The 18,088-nt window shown below is 40.4% G+C and overlaps 2 protein-coding genes across 2 annotated transcripts in view; both read right to left on the reverse strand.

Moving 5' to 3' along the window:
- The window catches only part of plch2a (phospholipase C, eta 2a), a 71,733-nt gene that overhangs the window by 4,999 nt on the left and 48,646 nt on the right, over window positions 1–18,088 (reverse strand). The window contains exons 15-21 of the mRNA XM_067591203.1: window positions 17,038–17,220; window positions 16,690–16,797; window positions 15,872–15,996; window positions 15,519–15,603; window positions 14,657–14,803; window positions 12,311–12,390; window positions 4,491–4,866 (exon numbers count right to left, since the gene is read on the reverse strand). Of these exons, the coding sequence (XP_067447304.1) occupies window positions 4,491–4,866; window positions 12,311–12,390; window positions 14,657–14,803; window positions 15,519–15,603; window positions 15,872–15,996; window positions 16,690–16,797; window positions 17,038–17,220 (1,104 nt within the window). The remainder of the gene's footprint in view (window positions 1–4,490; window positions 4,867–12,310; window positions 12,391–14,656; window positions 14,804–15,518; window positions 15,604–15,871; window positions 15,997–16,689; window positions 16,798–17,037; window positions 17,221–18,088) is intronic.
- Window positions 1,530–4,484, reverse strand: LOC137183959 (uncharacterized). Its single transcript, XM_067591202.1, has one exon. The coding sequence runs from the start codon at window positions 4,456–4,458 to the stop codon at window positions 3,586–3,588; it is 873 nt and encodes a 290-aa protein (XP_067447303.1). The 5' UTR covers window positions 4,459–4,484; the 3' UTR covers window positions 1,530–3,585.

The raw sequence follows: 18,088 nt of genomic DNA on the forward strand, positions 1-18,088 counted from the left end.
CCCCTTACTCCAGAGAGAACACACCAACTTCTGTTTTTACAAAAGACATTTAACCATTGACGTTGCACAGTAAAATACACTTTCATTTCGTTATTCTCATACAAGCAGAAGACAAATTAATGCAGTTAACTTTTTTAAAATCAAAAAGACACTTTTCTCTGCTGATGGTGTTCAAAACATCCCTCTTCAGAAAGGGCCAATTTCTCAATACTCCATGGTTAGAAGAGGCAAATCAACATTGTTTATGAGGTATTTTTATATATTTCTCGAGAAAATGCTCATCCAAAGAACTTCACACTCGACACTGCACTTTGTTGAGTCCCCAGCAATACATCCGCCAAGTATGAAGTAGATTGAATGAACAGTTCTTGAGATATGCGCAGGACATACATACAGACAGACAGACAGACAGACAGACAGACAGAGGTCCCTTGCTTTGCTAGTTGCCAGTTAAGTTTCATACTGCATTTCAGTGGACTGAGGACACCAGTGAATGGTTTGGCACATAGTGTACTCTAGTAAGAGACTAAAAATAGTGCCTGCTTTTATTTATTTATTAAGATTATTAGATTCCCACCCCTACTGACAAGCCAGCACTTTAGCCATATCATCTAAATCACTTTATGTCATTATGTAAGTGAAACTAAAAGTGAAGACACTTGAAAACTGTGTGCCCACCACTACAGCAAGTAAAATGGTGAATGGACTGCATTTATATAGTACTTTTATCCTCTCCGACATGTGGACAGGATGAGCCAGGGATTAAACAGCGACTCACTCTACTTCCTGAGCCACAGCCGCCCCATAATTAAGAATGGTACGTCAAAGTTGAACTGGAGAGCCAGTCTGTAAATGGCAGTGGATGTTTATAATCGGTGGTTACGGTTACAATTTTACTGTTCACCTTCATTTTCTCTTCCAAATAACTTTGTTAAAAACCTGCCTCATCATAATCTCACTGCTGTTTCTGATTCACTGATGTTTCTTAACCCATCAGTCATCTTTTTAGTGATGTTGCCGTCTTCCCAGACCTCAGCAATTAATGTTGTGAGTAGGCTTCAATGTTATTATTACTGATAGGATGTGCTGTAAAAACTACAAAAATAAGACTCCGCCAATTGAAGTTTCAAAACAAAGTACTGGCCATAATACATAAAGGTGACACAAAGTCAAGGATTTTGTCATCCATTTGGTTGCAGTGGAGTCAAATTAGGAAACTTTTACACTATTTGGACCTGCACCCCTATTGTAAGACATGATGTGAACAGACTGAAAAAAATAAAAAGCTGATATGGTGTTCTTGTTACTTTCACAGTTTCAAGAATGTGAAAATGGAGAACAATATGGATTTGAAACCCCAACTAACCCTGATAGAACAAAAAAAACCCAGCGGTGACATGGAGAAGCCGGCAGATGAGATAGAGATTGATGGGTGAAGTGAAGGTGAAGGTTGCATTTAAAGGTTGCGTGCATTCAGCAGTTTACCTGGCTCTGGTCATCCCCTCAATTCTGCACTAGGAACAGAGAGAGCGTGCAAAAGGGAAAGAAAGGAAAAAAGGAGTTTAGCAAAACACTGGAAAAGAGAGGGAGAATGGAGGCAAGGAAACAGCTTACAGAAAAGAAAAGCATTTTAACAAGAGAGACTGATCTCCAAATCAATGTGAGAACAAACATCATAGCATTCGTTTCACACTGAATAGAGAAATGAGAAGTAAAGCTGCTCAGATAGAAAGTTAATCATTAATGATTTACTGAAAAGTATCTGCCAGCATTGTATGACTCAAAGTGAGGTCAGAAATTTTAAATCCAACTTTTGAAACATACTTGGACCAAGTTTTCCCCACAAGATTAAATGTGAGAGTAAAAAAAGTAGATGGTCATCACATGATAAAAAGAGAGGGGCTGGAGGGAGTGGGTTTGGGGAAGAACAGCTGGTGTTCAGCTGGAAGTGGACTCCCCTGAAACATGTCATATGCAGGGGGGAGGAAGGGGTCTTCACCTGGGTGCAGCAGACATCAAGGTGGCTTGTAAATTCCATTTCTTGGGCATGAAGGAGTCTCAAACTACAGTACGTTTCAGACTTGAATTGAGTGGTAAACTCCTATGCTTTTAGATCCTTTACTTTAGCTTGTTAGGCTGTGGTTTGTAGTTTGATGGCAGAGTGGACGCATTATGTTGAAAGGTATTTATCTTTCTTCTTTTTAGGTTTTTGGTCAATGTAATGACTGCAATAATTGCCCATTCATCTATCAATTTCTCTTGACTATACACATTAGCTCCCCGGGTGAGGACTGGCTATTTTCAAATGCAAATTTCTTCTAGGATTTATTTTTACATTTTTGTTATGTTTTAGCCAATCAGAAGTTTAGAGAAAAGGCTGATAAGTAGCATAGTCTAGCTAACAACTCCAGCTCCACTTCCAGAGCTTTCCAGGTGATGTCTGGGGCATGTCATATAAGGGTGTGCTCTGACTTTGTTGTGTTTTAGACCATATGCATTACGATACTGTAGTTGAAATTACTTTAATTTTGGGTTAAAAACTTACCACTTCCCTCATCTGTCAAGCATGTGGGTAGTACCAGGTATTTAAGACAAATGGAAGCAAAATTGGAATCAGTTAATTGAAATATGAATCAGTGATATCTTGAAGGTTTAGGTGAGAGCTACAAAAAGTAGAAATTAACTCTAATTGGTCACCAAGGAGAGAAATAAATAAAGATGTAAATTTTTACCTTAAAGGATGTTTAGTGAATTTCTATATTTTTCTTATTGTCAACAAATCTCATGTGCAAAGCCAAACCAACAATGAACTCATCCAACTTCCAAGTCTTGTGTGTGTATTCAAAGTCTGATATATCTTCTTCCTCTGTGCCGTAGGACGCCATTGTTGTCCAAAAACTATTAAAACATGTTAATGAGTCACACCGCTGCACTGGGTGACATGTTCCTTCATCCATGAGTTTGTCTACTGTAGTTAGTTTAGAAACGGCTCGAAAGAGTAAAATTAGTGATAAGCAACCTCTTGACTTTATACTGAAGATCTTGGTTTATAATGTAGCACAAAGTCAACAGGTTGTATTATGTAGCACAACAAGCTAGCAAAGTCTGAAACAGAACCTGTATGCACAGTGCCATCTGCTGTATTAGGAACCTCACTCCTGAGGGTTACTTATATCTTATTGCTGTTTTTACTCTCGTTTCTAAATAACTACAATAACCACAGCAGTGCAGCTCATTGACGTGTTTTAAATAGTTTTTGGACAACGACGGAGGTATATAGCACAGAGGAATAAGATATATCAGGCTTTGGATACACACAAAATACTTGTAAGTATGATCAGTTCATTGTTGGTTTGGCTCTGCACATTAGATTTGTTGACAATAAGAAAAACATAGAAAACCACCGGCCAAATTTCTTTAAACTATCAGGGACACGTGGGAGGAAGAACTTTTTTATGCACAGGTACAGAGCACAGTATATGCTACCAAACACTAGTGGTCTGGGGATGTACGGGGACTAGCTGGAAGTCTATGGTTTACAGTACATAAAAGGTCCATTACAGACACTACACAGCAGCTAGCAGGTTATTGCCAAGGCTGCCTCAGATACATCTTACCAGCAAAGAACAAGGGGGACTTATGGCGCAACTCCTCCATTTTCTGGGCGAAAAGGGCGTTCATCTCACGCTGCAGGGTGCCTACAGCCCTCTTGCGGCTGTCGAGGACAGAACGTGGAGGCAGCATAGGAGGTGACTCCAAGCTGCTCAGACTGCCAAAGCTGTCACAGCTGCTGCTGTCACTGAGTGAGAGACCTTCATTTACATTACTGTTTGTAAATGGGGCCAGTGTTGAGCCGCAAACAGTGCCATAGTTAGGGGGTGTTGCCTGCTGCCAATGGACATTGGTCCTGCAGTCTTGTGTGAGGCTCGGCACTGGTGTTACAGTATTGGGGAAGCGTCTACGGGGAACGCTGCAGGACCGGGCATTCCTCTGTGATGCATCAGGTTGTGTTCGGATTTGCTGGGCACCCAGTGTTTGCCTGCCTTTGGATCTGGGGAAGGGGACAGATTGGAAGAGAGCCTGGGGCGAGTACTGAAACTGGGACTCCATGCAGGACTTGGGGTGGGGAGGAGACTGTTGTGAGTCTGGCTGGGCAGCTAAAGGCTGGGGCTTGGCTGGGGGCTCTGGTTGAACTTGTCTTTTGGTTGAGGAGGAGCGGTTACTTTTTTCCTGTCTCTCCCCTTCTGTCATATTGGACTTGCATCCCTGCCTTTCCTCAACCTGACTCTTTCTGTCAGCCTCTGGACTCTCCTTGGAGCCGATCACACATGTGATGCAGTTGGAAGACATCCCCACCCTGCCTGAGCTGTTAAGCGCCACACGGGCAAACACCCCTGGCTTCATGTCCACGGGTTCATGAAAGCGGAGACGGCTGGCACGTTTCAGAGGCTCGCTCATGGGATACCGATGAGCAAAAAGTGGGCTCTTACCTTTACCCTCCTCTGGGTGAAAAGCCCCATTGGTGTCAGGATGGTCCCAGGGGCCCTTGGGTTGGTGTGATGCCAGTGAATCCCCGTTGTGGTGTTGTGGTGGTGTGGGCTGGTGAGAGGTGGCAGCAGAAGCCTTGTCCTCAGACTCTCGCTCCTCACTAGCACCCTCTGAGCTGTAGTCTTTGGTGTCGATGCCGATCTCTGCGAAGCCCTTCTTGATTTTGGGCTGGCCTTTGGTGGGTGCGCTGGCAGTGCGGCGCAAGAGGTGGGCACCAAATGGGTGCTTACGGCCGTGCTGTGCAGCAGCATGGCTGTCCAGGGAAGCCTGCTTTGGGTTTCTGTGAAACAGCCCTTTTATGCCGCTGGCTGCTCTGGCCTGACAAAAACACATCAAACAGGACAAACACATGATAAATCTTAATAAAACAAAATAAATAAGTCACAGTGAAGTCATAAAAAAAATGTTTGCTATAATGTAGCTGGTACTGGTCGACACCACATTACTGCAAAAACACAGACAGTTTTTACATTGAACATGCTTAAAACGTAACAAAGAAATTCCATCAATATCCACATTTATCTGAAACATTTCCTGTAATAACACATAGGAATGATCACTCATGATTGTAAATGATCATTCAGCTGTAATCCATGCTGACCAGCTTTGAATTCCACTTGGATTCAAATGGTTTGCCTGTTACACATTTTGAGCACCTACACATTTATATATAGCAGCTGTAGTCCCAATAGTACATTATTAGTTAGGTAAACACATGCTTGAAGCTACTTGTCAAAGGTAAACATACGAAGAGCACAACTAAATACAATTAATTTAAACCACTGTTTATGGGAATTGAAAATTTCCAATTTTACCATCGTCTGATAGAAGGTGATAGGACCACAAATAGGTGTGATAGAACCACAAAAAACACTGTGGATGGATCTGACATCTGGAACACTGCAGCAACGGGTGAAAATTAATACACAGACTGCACCATGTTCATGTAGATTGGCTTACAAACACATGTGCCATCAGAATAATGAATGTTATAACCACATAAAATTCTATACACAGTGGCTTTAAGATGAAGGGAAAGATCCAGATTCCCAGGAATAATTGGTATAACCAATGTAAAGAAATGACTGAAAAATGATCAGTAGCAAAGCTTTCCTCCAAAAAGTTTAACTATTTTAACTGGTTTAATGTTCAAATTACACAAACCTAAAAAAGTCTAACACTGTGTGGATGTCTCCTATACCTTTAGGTGCTTTAAAGCATGGTAAGGGTCAATAATGATGACAATGACAAAGACATTCGGACAATGACATATATGACTGTAAAACTCACTTTGACAGACTCTGACAAATGACATTAGACCAGTCCACAGAGATGCCAAAGCAAATGAGTTTCAGTGAGACAAGGCATCATATTATATTACCTAAAAACTTTGCTATTACTGGTTATCAAACATTTCAAACAATGTGAAAGAAGTAGATCCAAATAGTCTGAGTGTTGACCACTGAGGTGAAAGCAACAGTGCAGACAAAAAGACAAGACAACAATAAATAAAAGTTGTCTTTGGCTGAGTGAAAAAAAGGGAGCAGGTGGGCTAAATCTTGCAGAAAAAATGCCACACAGGGAACTCAACATGACAGTTATCAAGCTACCAAGAGATGCAGCTAAATTAATTTTATTCTGCTGCCTAAGATGCCTTTGGCCAGCAGTCCGACATTATGTGAAGTACACTTGTTCGCAGTCTTACAAAGAGGCAGACAAGAAGCGTTATATTATTGTTATACCCCTGTTCATCTATGTAATGTAACATTTGTCCCAGGGGTGGCACCAGAGGACAGGCCATGTCATTGCCTAAATCAAAAGGTTAATCATCTGTATGGTGGCTAATTTAAGACACCTGAGACTCATCTTGTCAGCCTCAGCTATTTCAGTCGACACATCGATCAGCTACAGCTGCACTTTGTCAGCTTCAGCTGTACTTCAGTTGTGCTATGAGCTTAATATTAACATTGGAATGGTAACATAACATTTCTGCGTCAGCATGCAAACACTAAAATGTTAACTTGCTAATATTTAGTGTCTATTTAACATGTTAGCACGCTATGTTGTTTAAAGCTCAAAGCACAGCTGAGGCTATTAGAAATGTCATCATTCATTTTTGAGATATCTCGTCATTAACTCATTTGCATTTGGAAAAAAAGGCCTCCTGGTGCTACTTTACAAAAAGTCAGGTAATTAGCAGCCACTAAATTACAGCCACACTGTTGAGAAAAAGGGGAAAGACTAGACAATGCTACACGTCCAGCTATAGTGGATGTTGCTAGGTATGCTCTATGAGGGTAGGGGAAAAAAAACTAGCAACTTAGCATTGAGAACAAGAACTGGAATTTATAAAATACAGCAAATATTAGATAACCAACATGGGATGCAATGGTCTGATCTAGAAATTAGAAATGGATCAAAAACTTGTGGGTGTGCCAAGGTGACAAAGTGACAGATTAATGTCTAGACTGTCCGTAACATAATAAACATGTATTCCCCAAAACATCAGACTGTTCCAAACACTGATATGCTGGGATGCTACAGATTTAATATATAGCACATTAATTTAAATAGACAGTATTGTCAGTTTATCTAACAATAAACTACAGTCAAGAACATTTCTTTTCTGGGAAAAAAAACCTAAGCAGACAAAATGATAAAAAACAAAAGACATAGATGTTCTCAAAGGAACTGGAACTGTAAACCCTGCAGTGCAGCACGCTGAAAAAAAATTACTAATTTAAGAGGAAAAAACACTGCAAAAAAAAAAAGAGCAGAGAGAAGTCACTGCAGCCTGGCAGATTTACTGACTCACATCTCTTTCTTCTCTAAGCAGCTATTCACGTGTGGAGGTTAAAGACATTGGATCTACTTGGGGGATCAATGAAGATGCAGGTAGGTCAAGCCTTCATAACTCATGTGAGGCATGAGTTGGCCTTTTATTTTCTAATGCTTGCAATTGGCTGACAGGAGGGGTGTATGTGCAAGGAGAGGGTGTCACTTAGGTGGCAAAGCATGTGGCTCATGCAAGATGCTGACTGGGTCTCACTACACCTGAGTTTTGATTGGCAGCTTCAGGGCTCTTAAAAATTTCCTGCCTCTAAATGGAGCGTTTGGAAAAAGAGGAGTCCACTGAAATTACAAACAGACAGAGGAAGAGAGCGAAAATCAGAGAGTGGGAGGATTAAAGAGAGAAATAATTGGTCGGGGCGAGAGGGGTCAGAGAGAAAATACAACAGTAAGCACATGTAACAGCTGAGAAGGAGGAAGTTCAAAGCAAGGACAATGTGAACAACAGAGAGGCCATTTACAACATGACTGGAAACAGCTGACTGCATTGAAATTGAAGAATCACAGTGAAGTTAAATTAAAGCCTGTGATGATAGCAGCGACTGCATTATTTATGACTCAAGAATAACATTTTGAAACAGAAATAACAGCATTTTTACACAGAGTCACTCTATGGTAACATTATTATCAACAGAAACTGCCACTTTCATTTCATTCTGCAAGTGTTTCAGCTGGGATTTATTTGAACAAAAGGCCTATTTTCCAATTCATGGATAAAACAGCCTTTATTTAATCTCAAACTGAGGGGGTGAGTAATTACCACAGAGACATGGTTTAATGCCTCACCCCTGGACCCTGAACTGATCTCTTTGCTAAGATGGTGTCTGTTGACATGATACTGACCAAAAGTTAAACACTGTGACAAAATGGAGATTGAACAGGCCTCTGGGGAGATCATTTCTGACCAATAACTAAATTGTGGCCTGAACTAAAAGCACAAATGACCTCTGAACCAGGAGAAAGGATTGACAACTCAGTAAACATGGACAGAAAACTCTCCTCTTTTTGGCCTCTTTCCCCAGACCAGAGTCATAAAGTCTAACTGATATTCCCGGAGGACATTCATGGAGTCTCCCTGCAAATCTGAGCCAAGTCTGAATTTCAGGAAAATTAAATGTCTAATCATTATATAAATCATGTAATGTTGTTTGGCATAACTTTGATAGTTGCGTGATAATCTATTGAGGAGATATTAATTTTAGATTTTATTACAATTTTTAATACATGTGACACTACTACCCTCTGATAAGATTTTGAATTTTCTTATGTAAAGAGTTAATGAACGTTTATATGGTAACTATGCAATGGTATTTTAAAACCACCTAAGTGTTTAAATTTTGATCTTTTAACCTCATAGACAATCATATTTTAATAGTTAAATTGGTAGTTGTATTGAAGTTTCAGAATTCACAAGGCAGATTGTTAAATCAGTGTACCTCCATCCATCTATCCAATCTATCTAGGCTACAAGCATAGCCAGTGACAGTGTTTTGAGATTTCTCCTGATTTCTATCTTTTGTTATTATTCAGTATGCATAGATCGACTTCAGGTTCTGGGATTATCCATGATGGTACAACTTACCAACAGACTGGAGGGCACACATTAATATTAATAATACCAATGTCCTCCGCCTTAGATCTTCGCTTATTTCGCTTATTAGTTTGTTTTGGCCTTTCTCACTCTACATCCGATTTAAGAGAGGCGATTGAATTTCTGTCCAATCGGCGCTATCCAGCTGGGTGGCATGTGCTGTTGAACTGGATGTTGTGCACTGCCGACTGGGTGGTGCGCAATGTCCACTGGGTGGCAGCGCAGGATGACTGGATAGGTGGTGTCTGGTAACTGGATAGGTGGTGTACAGTTTGGGTAGGGTTTTGAATTAAAGGGCTCTCCATACCTTGTCACCTGCCATCAGACACATGTGTTTGATACACTGAATTGGCTGAGTGCAGAGACGCTGACCCCCATGAGGCGCCATCTTGCTATTGTTATAACCAAGACACCACGGTTACTTCCGCCATTTGGTCCTCACGTGACGTGACTTCCTCCCATAGTCACGTCCACCATCTAAACTCTTGTGCAACGTCATCACAACAGATCAGGTTCACTATCTTAACCCCCACCCACCCACCACCTCAGCTGCTGTCATCAATAATAAACATCTTAAATGCCGCTGAGTTTATATCATTTTAAAGTTACACAGTATGTAGATATCTATGTGTATAAACAATAACATCACTGCTGTATTTATGTCTTGACATTATTTTGAGCGTAGATGGAGCAGCTACAATATTAGCCTAGCCTGGATCAATCTGAACTCCATTCAGAAAACAAGCATTTTAACAGTTGTTTGCTTGTTGTCTTGTGGACAGACCTGACAAAGGATGAATTCAGGCTTTTTACAAATCGACATCATATGTAGTTATTTCTACATTTACTGCAATTAAATCACAGCAAACTCTAAGTTTATTTACACTCCAACCGGCCGTTCTGAACGGGGCTGTTTAGACAGGATGAACAGGCTGCTGTGCTGTGGTATTTTGACCAAAGCATGTCAGATAGATTTTATTAAGACCCCAGAGAACTGTGTTAACTTGTCTTAAAGGTATAATATGGCCTCTTTAATGTTTAGTATGTTGATAGAAAGACTAATTATGAAAGTTATTATGAAATGGATGTATCATGCTGAACTGTTTTCTTTTAAATGATTTTGATATTGATGTATAACATTGCATTTAAAACTCAAAACTTAATTGTTATTAATAATTTAACCAGTGAAAGAAATGTTATTTATCACCTCAAGTTGAAGTTAACTACACCTTAAAATCCCCCAATTCGGTGCAAAAACAAACCCAAAGCTCCGCCCGTTTTGACCAAAATCATGATTACATGATTTTGGTCAAAACTTTGTTTGTTTTTTGATCTAGTATATGCATATTTTAAACTTTCATTGAAACAAGTTCTGTTTGAGTTTGTTCTATTTGTAACATTAAGTCTTGTGTTTTCATGTACAGCACTTTATTTTTGAAGGACATGCTGCTGAAGATTTGAGTGTAGTCAGATTAAACTTCATTTGGCATTCAACTAAGATTACAAGAAGTCAGCCAAAGGCTGAATCCTCAACTCAGACTGAAACTCCACTGTGAAGAAGAAAGTAACATTGAAACTGGATAACAACCTGGTTGCTGACAGCATTCAGCCAACCAGGAATTAAACTGAAAAGACTCTTTCCAGAGCAGCCTGAAGTGGCTTGACTCCTCTTGGTGTTCATCACTGCTATATCACAAAGACTCATCTGTAACGTGGCCCGAGCAGGGCTGCACAACACCGCTGTATAACTGCAGTTCAACTGCAGCTGAATCAACACAAACCTGGACCCATCGAGACGACATCTCTGCAGCAATGAAACTCATTAACACAGCTTTGGGATCAAGGGTTGATGTTGAATAACTTTAAAATTAAAAGATAATTTCTTTAGAGAAGTTGAATTAGCTTTCCCTTAGCATTCCCCATTGCAATACATTAGCCTTGAATCACACAATTTTCTTCATTATTTTATTTTATTATCATTTATAGACCTAACTATTCTTTTTATTTGTTATTTTATAGTTTATCATGTATTTTCAAGATCTTTAGCTATTAATAAATGTCTTAATTTATCCTAAGAAGTTGTGTTGTTTTCTTTGAACACAGCAACACAGAGGTCACTGCTTAGACAAGAACTTACAGTTTTGAGACTGATTTATTGACCAAACTGAGAATTAAATTCAAGCTTTAATGTTTCCTCCGGACATTAAAGGTTACTTGTAGGAGGTGGTGCCCAGACATACACACTGTATATTATAAGAACATGAATATATTGTACCCTACATGGCCAAAAGTATGTGAACACTCAAAGTATAACAACACCCAGCTGATGTTTGGACTCACAGTTGGCATCCTGTTCATCACAAGGTGTTGGGAAACTGGGAAAACTATTTCTTTACAGACCTGGCCTTTGTGCATGGGGACACTGTCATGATGAAACAGGAAAGGGCCAAACACAAACTGTTGATACAAGGTTGGAAGCAGACTAAAATACTGTATGCTGTAGCATACAATGTCAAAACATTTCCCCGGTTTTAGGAAAAGCACACATATGGTCATGGGTGTCCATATACTTTTGGCCATACATTGTAGGTAAAACAGGCTATACTCGATGCCTATATATTTAGTTTCTTGAAATCCTTCAGAGTGCCACCAGCTAGGAGCAAAAGTCCATTGAACATGTTAGGTGAGCAATTTTCTCACATTTCATTAAATCCTAAATGTATGTGACACAGGTTTTAGGCATTTTAGCCTGATGGTGCAAAGAGACAGGAAACAGGGGAAGTGTTGAGTGTTGAAGTGATGTGGTATGCATCATTATCAGTAGGCATTAGGGGCCAATGATTTAACAGAAAGAAAAAATGGAAGAAGACAATTTAAGAGTGGTCACCTAACAAGTGAAAATGTCAGAGCTTAACTTTTCCCATTTCATGTCTTTTTTTCCCCAAAATGTTGCCACAGGGAACAGTAGAAGGACTGTGGAAGAGTAGTTTGGAAGAAGGATCACTGTCAGTCCTTCTGGTCGACTGACAGAAAACACTGTAAACTTAACATCATCAAAAAGTTTATGTTGTGTATTTATTGGCTGATGTATTATCAGATTATTTAAACTCTAAAATACACATTTCTATATTTACCTTAAGAAAATATTGGTTGGGCTCTAATTAACACAGGGTATTGTTCTACCAGGGTACATTCATGTTTTTAAAATCCATAATTGAGTAAAGCTGTTTCAAAAGCTCTAATTTTGGGGGAAATTTCAATTGTAGAGCACAGACGGCAGATTCTTCTTACTTTTCAGCTGGTTTCCTCAGTATTACCTACCTTACCAGTAATGTCATTCACAGCTACATGAACAAAGATGGAAGCCTCTTCCATACCCTCCAAGTATACGTGGCGATAACCTGCACACAAACACATCACAGAAACAGCAACAAGATGAGTGGAACACAACAGACTAAATAATGGCTATAAATAACACAAACTGTATCAACCAGCAGTGAAACTAAATGCTATTCCACACTGATACCAAGTCCATAAGCTGTGATTTAGATCCTATCTAACAAAGAGGTCACATGCTAACAGGTAATATTAATACTGTAAGATATAGTGTACCCATACTTGAACCTGTGCTACTCTATGTGCTCCTGCTGGGTGGTCGTATTCACAGATTTACCATAGATTTCAACTCCTACATTGATGACACTCCTGTCTGCTGGCTGTAAAGCTGTATGACAACTTTCTCCTCTACATTTAGTGTTTTAGTTGTGAAAGTCAGTTTGTATGGATTGGATACATGGTTGCTTGTGAAGCACATCGTGTGTCATGTGGCTTCTGGGGTGAGTTCAGGCTCATACATCAGTGTTTTGTGCTACAAATACCAAACCTGCTCAGTGAGCACAATGTTTTAGTAGTTTTTAGTAGTAGTTTTTTTTATAGCAGTACTAAAAAACATGAACTTTTCAATGAAATATTAGCCAGTTTTAACAGACAGCTAGACGTCTTAGCAGCTGCTCCAATAAAAAAAATTAACTTTGGAAAAAACAAAGTAAAATCCACAAACCTCTGCTCCATAAAATATATTTTACTTTCATAAATCTCCATTAAATCATCATGTTTCGATCATATTCTGAGCTGCTTGTTGACCAGTGGCCGCTAAAGACTGAGGATTTACCTACAGATGGTGAGCCACGTTGCATATACTTTGTTAGCTTGGTAGAGAGCAGAAATGAGAGAATATCCAATTGCAAACACGTATCCCTCAAACAGTCAATAGGAATAAAAATATTTCCTTTTAGCTGAAGGCCAGTTTTCCCTTAATACAAAGAAATAATTAGTAATCAAGGCACTCCCTCCAAAAGAGTACCAAAGATCCACTTTCTTCCAAAACACACCCACTAGACTATAAAAAGTTTTTACAATTCTTTGTCTGGTGCTTTCTGGCGGCTGCTGATGCTTGTTTTCTCTCGGCTTGCCAGCTGTTATGGTCCGTTCACTGCAATTTAGGTGTTGTCTTTTTCACTTTATGCTGAGGGCTGAAATCTCCAGAAAGAGACTCTCAGCTAAAAAGAAAGACTGAAAAGACGCTCAACGCCACAAGCCAAGTATCAGTTTAGCCACTGCACACCGTTTGCCATTTGAATATCTATTAAGTTTTTAGAATCTCCAATTTTTATTGTGTAGTTAAACTTTTTTATAAGACTTTTCCAAGGACCCTTTTTGTTAGAGCTTCAGCCTCGAACTCGACAGACTGCAACTTAATGTATCAAGACCAAAAACACACAAACGATCAAATCAAAAGCTAGCAAGTAATTCCTGCTGGGGGTAGCTAGCTGTTACTACTTCCACATTCACACAGACTACTTTCATCTGTCTACCGTGATTAACCCAAAAATATCTGTTTTCACTGACAGTGGAAATGTGTTCATTTCCACTCTGACACCGCAGTAATGGTGGTGGTGCTTTAGAGTGCAGCACATAAATCAGCTGCCAGAATTAGTCTACATCTTGAGACGCTGCATAGGAGTGCTGGGTGGCTAGATTAACTGTTTTCCAGCACCTAACTCCTCCTAAAACCACAAATTGTTTCTTTTACATTTCACTTTGTGCACAGATAAAAAAAATAAGATACAAAATATTCATCAGAAGGCTTTAGGAGTGTTTTTGAACTAGCTGTTTCCCCCTGCTTCCAGTCTTATGCTAAGCTAGGCTAACCACATCCTGACTCGAGCTCTTTACTTAACACACAGACATGAGAGTGGTACCCATCTGACCATCTCTCTCTCAGAAAGAAGTTAATGAGCATATTTTCCAAAAATATTTAATATAACAACTCCTGTCAACAGTGTAGCACTGATCAATTTTAGAATAAATATATTGGATGAAGCCTCTTCATCATATACATTTGGGATAAATTAGAGAAAGGCAACATTTCTCAGTGCTTGACTTTTAATAAACTTTCACCTTGTTAACCTTAAACCTAACACTCTTATTTCTCTTTCTCTCTGCAAATTGAATTTCAGTGTCTGAAATTATGTCACACAATCATGAGAAATACAAGGCAAAAAAAAGGCTTTTAGAGGTCACCATAGAAACACAATCCATGGAAGAGGCAGGTGAGATGGAGGGTACGTACCAGTTCCATCGAACAGGTTCTTCACCATGTCTTACCTGGCATCATGCTGTTGAAGGCGATGGTGCGCTGGCCAATGAAGTCCTGGCCGATGGGGTCATGGTCCCACACAAGGAAACGCACCAGGGCCAGCTCTGGCATGTGGACCGTGAACACCAGAGTCTCCTCCCACATTGGGTTGAACCCTATCAGACCGTCCCAAGAGAGGTCGAGGAGGGGAGGAGGAGGGGGACGAAGGGGAGGGGAGTGAGGGAAGAGTGAGCATAGAGAGGACAGAGGAAGAGGGAAAAGACAGGAGGGAATTAAGAGAGACAGTGAGAGAATAGTGTGAGAAAGAATAAGAAGAGAGGAAAAGTTAGATAAATAGGAGAGGAGAGAAGAGTGATAGAGACAGAGGACAGAGAGTGTGGACGGTCCAGGAGAGAGTCGGAGAGCAAGCTCAGCAGTCATCAATTATTCAGAGTGTGAGTGTGTGTGTGTGTTAGCATGCAGACTGAGAGGTGCTGCCTGTGCACGTCTCTTCATGCTGAGCTCATCAGTAACAGATCAGAAGCCATACAGACAACTCCAAGAGTCACATTCAACCAATGCATTGCACCAGTCTGCACATACATACATCAATCACATGTCAGAGGCAAAACACAACAAACCACAGCTCACCTCTGGAAACGTGTGCAAACATGTGTAGCTCAGTTTACAGAAAACAGCACTGAGGAGTGAGATTTCAATTAACACAGTAGTCAGCTAGCCTTACATTATCAATACATAACACATAAATACATATATATACTGTGTCTAGAAAAGAGGGGGATTCATTTTCTATAGCAACAGGGAGACCTTAAGTATGTGTGCTTCATGTAGACAGGTGAACCTGAATAATTCACCTCTCCATCAACTCACCGTTATCATCCACCACTCTGGTCTGCTCCTTGCAGCAGTCCACCGGAAGGCCGATGATCTCCACTTCCACGAAGGGATCAATGATCTGACACAGAGATAGAACATGGCGTTGATGCATTGCTTAATTTGTAACACTTGTTCTGATGTGAAGTTCAAATACTTCTTAGGTACTTCATGGCATGTCAGTTTTTTCAAGGGTGGATCAGTCTGGTTTCCACTGTAATTTGACTGAAAACCACCATCTGATTCATCTAAGGCATTTCATAATGCCTATATGTTTTACAGTTGAAATGATGTATTATAACATGCTCCTTTACAAAAGAACATCAGAGCTGACTGTGTGTATGTCCTACCTCTCCTCTGTCTCCAAGCATAGAATCTTTGGGTTTGGGCAGCTGCTGTCCACTGATGATCTTCAACACCAGCTGTTTCTTCATCTGACCCGGCAGCGGGTCCTCCAGGTTGGGGTTAAAGGCACCTGCAATTAGCAGACAGGGAGAACATGGTTTATTTGAGATCCTTCACGTACAGCATCAACAGCTGCACCTCCTCCACTGCTCCTCTGTCCCATGGTGTCCCCCAGGGTGCTGTGCTTGGTCCACTCCTGTTCATTCTTTACATGCTCCCTCTTTGTAACATCCTTCATCATGGTTTCCATTTCCACTGCCATGCTGATAAATCTACCAAATCCATTGTCACTGCAACTCTACCCTGACTGACAACTGCCTGGCTGAAATTAAATATAAATAATATTATGAAATTAGGACTGTGTAATGTGAAAGTATACTGTACAGGCCCGGCACAAAGTATAACAGAGTGCTGTGACTCATTCCCAAACAGTTCCATGGCGTTTCTCTGTTCCTCCATTGTGTGTGACTACCCTACAGTGAGAAAAACACACACTGCATCTGGACTGCTCACATGTGCCACCTGATGGATAACCTGGATAAATTATTTCATCGCCCTTCATTGCCGCTGCAGCATTAGGCCAATTGAAATGAGTGACATCTGTAATCAGTATCAATCATCTTGCTTACAAAGGTGACAAAATGTAAATTTTAGATACAGACAGAAAGGGAGAAGGAGAGAACCTGAATAAAGTTGATATTATAATGTTATACAACACTTCATTGCAAATTTAAACATGAATGAATCTTTTTTAGGTGCTGACCTTCACACATGCATGCAGGTTTGATGATGTAGCCACAGTTGCCATTGCTGTAGAACTTAGCTCTGTTGAGCTGGAGGACCCGACCCTCTGACTGGTAGTTCAATGCAACTGAAACCAAAGCAGTTCAATCATTATTGTCAACAGGATGAAAACTGGATTTTAATGAGGCCAACAGCTACAGTAGAGGAGCAAAAGCATCATGAGCACTTCAGCTGACTGACAGAAAGTGACTAACAGAAGCAGGTGTAATAATAGCAGCAGTAGTGTGTAATAGTGTGCAAACTCCCTGTGGGTTCATGACAAAGTAAAGAGATATCAAAGTTGTTGACATGTGGTGTGAGGTTGTACCAAGCTGGCAGCCAGCGTTCCAGAAGGGCTGAGGGTTAAAGTTGGAGGAGTCCACGCGGTAAGAGGAGGGATAGATGCGTGACAGCTGTCGCTGGTTAAAGTGGATGAAGGCAGTGGCTTTCTGCTGCATCACCTGGTGGGCTTTGGTTTCACTCAGCGATGATACCTGCCAGCTGCAGCTGGCTGCCGGGGAAAACACACAGACACTCATTACACTGACATTCACATCACTGGTTATCAAGTAGCTTTCCACTAACAAGAGTTTTTGAAAACTTAAACTATTAGGAGACAATGTCTTAAGTCCTTATTAAGGTTATTTTAAGTGAATTCAATGCAGCAGTCACAAGTGCTTAAAACCAGAAGTACAATGTTTGCATTGCACTGGAAGCCAATGAAGTGATTTAAGCAGTAGAGTATGTGACAGCAGAATAAGTCAAATACCTGGCTGTATTGTTTTATCATTAACTACCGTGCTCTACAGAGAGGCCTAGGGAGCCATCTTATGTCATGCCCAAAAAAGGTAATGTGTTGGACTTTAGCTCAGTAAAACATGTTAAGAGCTATGTTTGGTTTGGGGATCCCTGGTTCCAGTGTTTTGTGTATTATTTCATATGTGTGTTCAGTGTTTTCAGACAATTTCAACGACAAATAATATTGTTGGGCTCTGCCTGTACACATGAGGACTCTGGCTACTGGGTTTTAGATGTGCTGTTGTTTATTTGGGAGCCAGCTTGAGATATTCTGATATGTTTTTCAAGTGATGAAAACCTGTCCTTGTTATGTTACTGATGTGAATTTGAAAGTTATCATCAGGCTTTTATACACAGTGCCTATGTCACATGACTTACTCTGTTCAGTCTGAGCATTGACCTCACTGGGCAGAAATTCATTAAAACTAATGTCTGACTTGCAACATGTTCAACTCATGGCGTGATGACATCAGCACTCTACACTTTGTAATTATACCTCATCATAAGCGTCAGAGTAGTCAACCCAGATATTGCTGTGTACCTGTTTTCCAGGTAACAAAGGTCAGCAGTCTAACTGAGTG

This window comes from Thunnus thynnus, chromosome 6 (genome assembly GCF_963924715.1).
Source record: "Thunnus thynnus chromosome 6, fThuThy2.1, whole genome shotgun sequence".
Classification (NCBI taxonomy): domain Eukaryota; kingdom Metazoa; phylum Chordata; class Actinopteri; order Scombriformes; family Scombridae; genus Thunnus; species Thunnus thynnus.

Excerpts from the sequence above, each read along its gene's own strand:
- LOC137183959 (XM_067591202.1), bottom strand. The coding sequence starts at position 4,458 with ATGAGCGAGCCTCTGAAACGTGCCAGCCGTCTCCGCTTTCATGAACCC.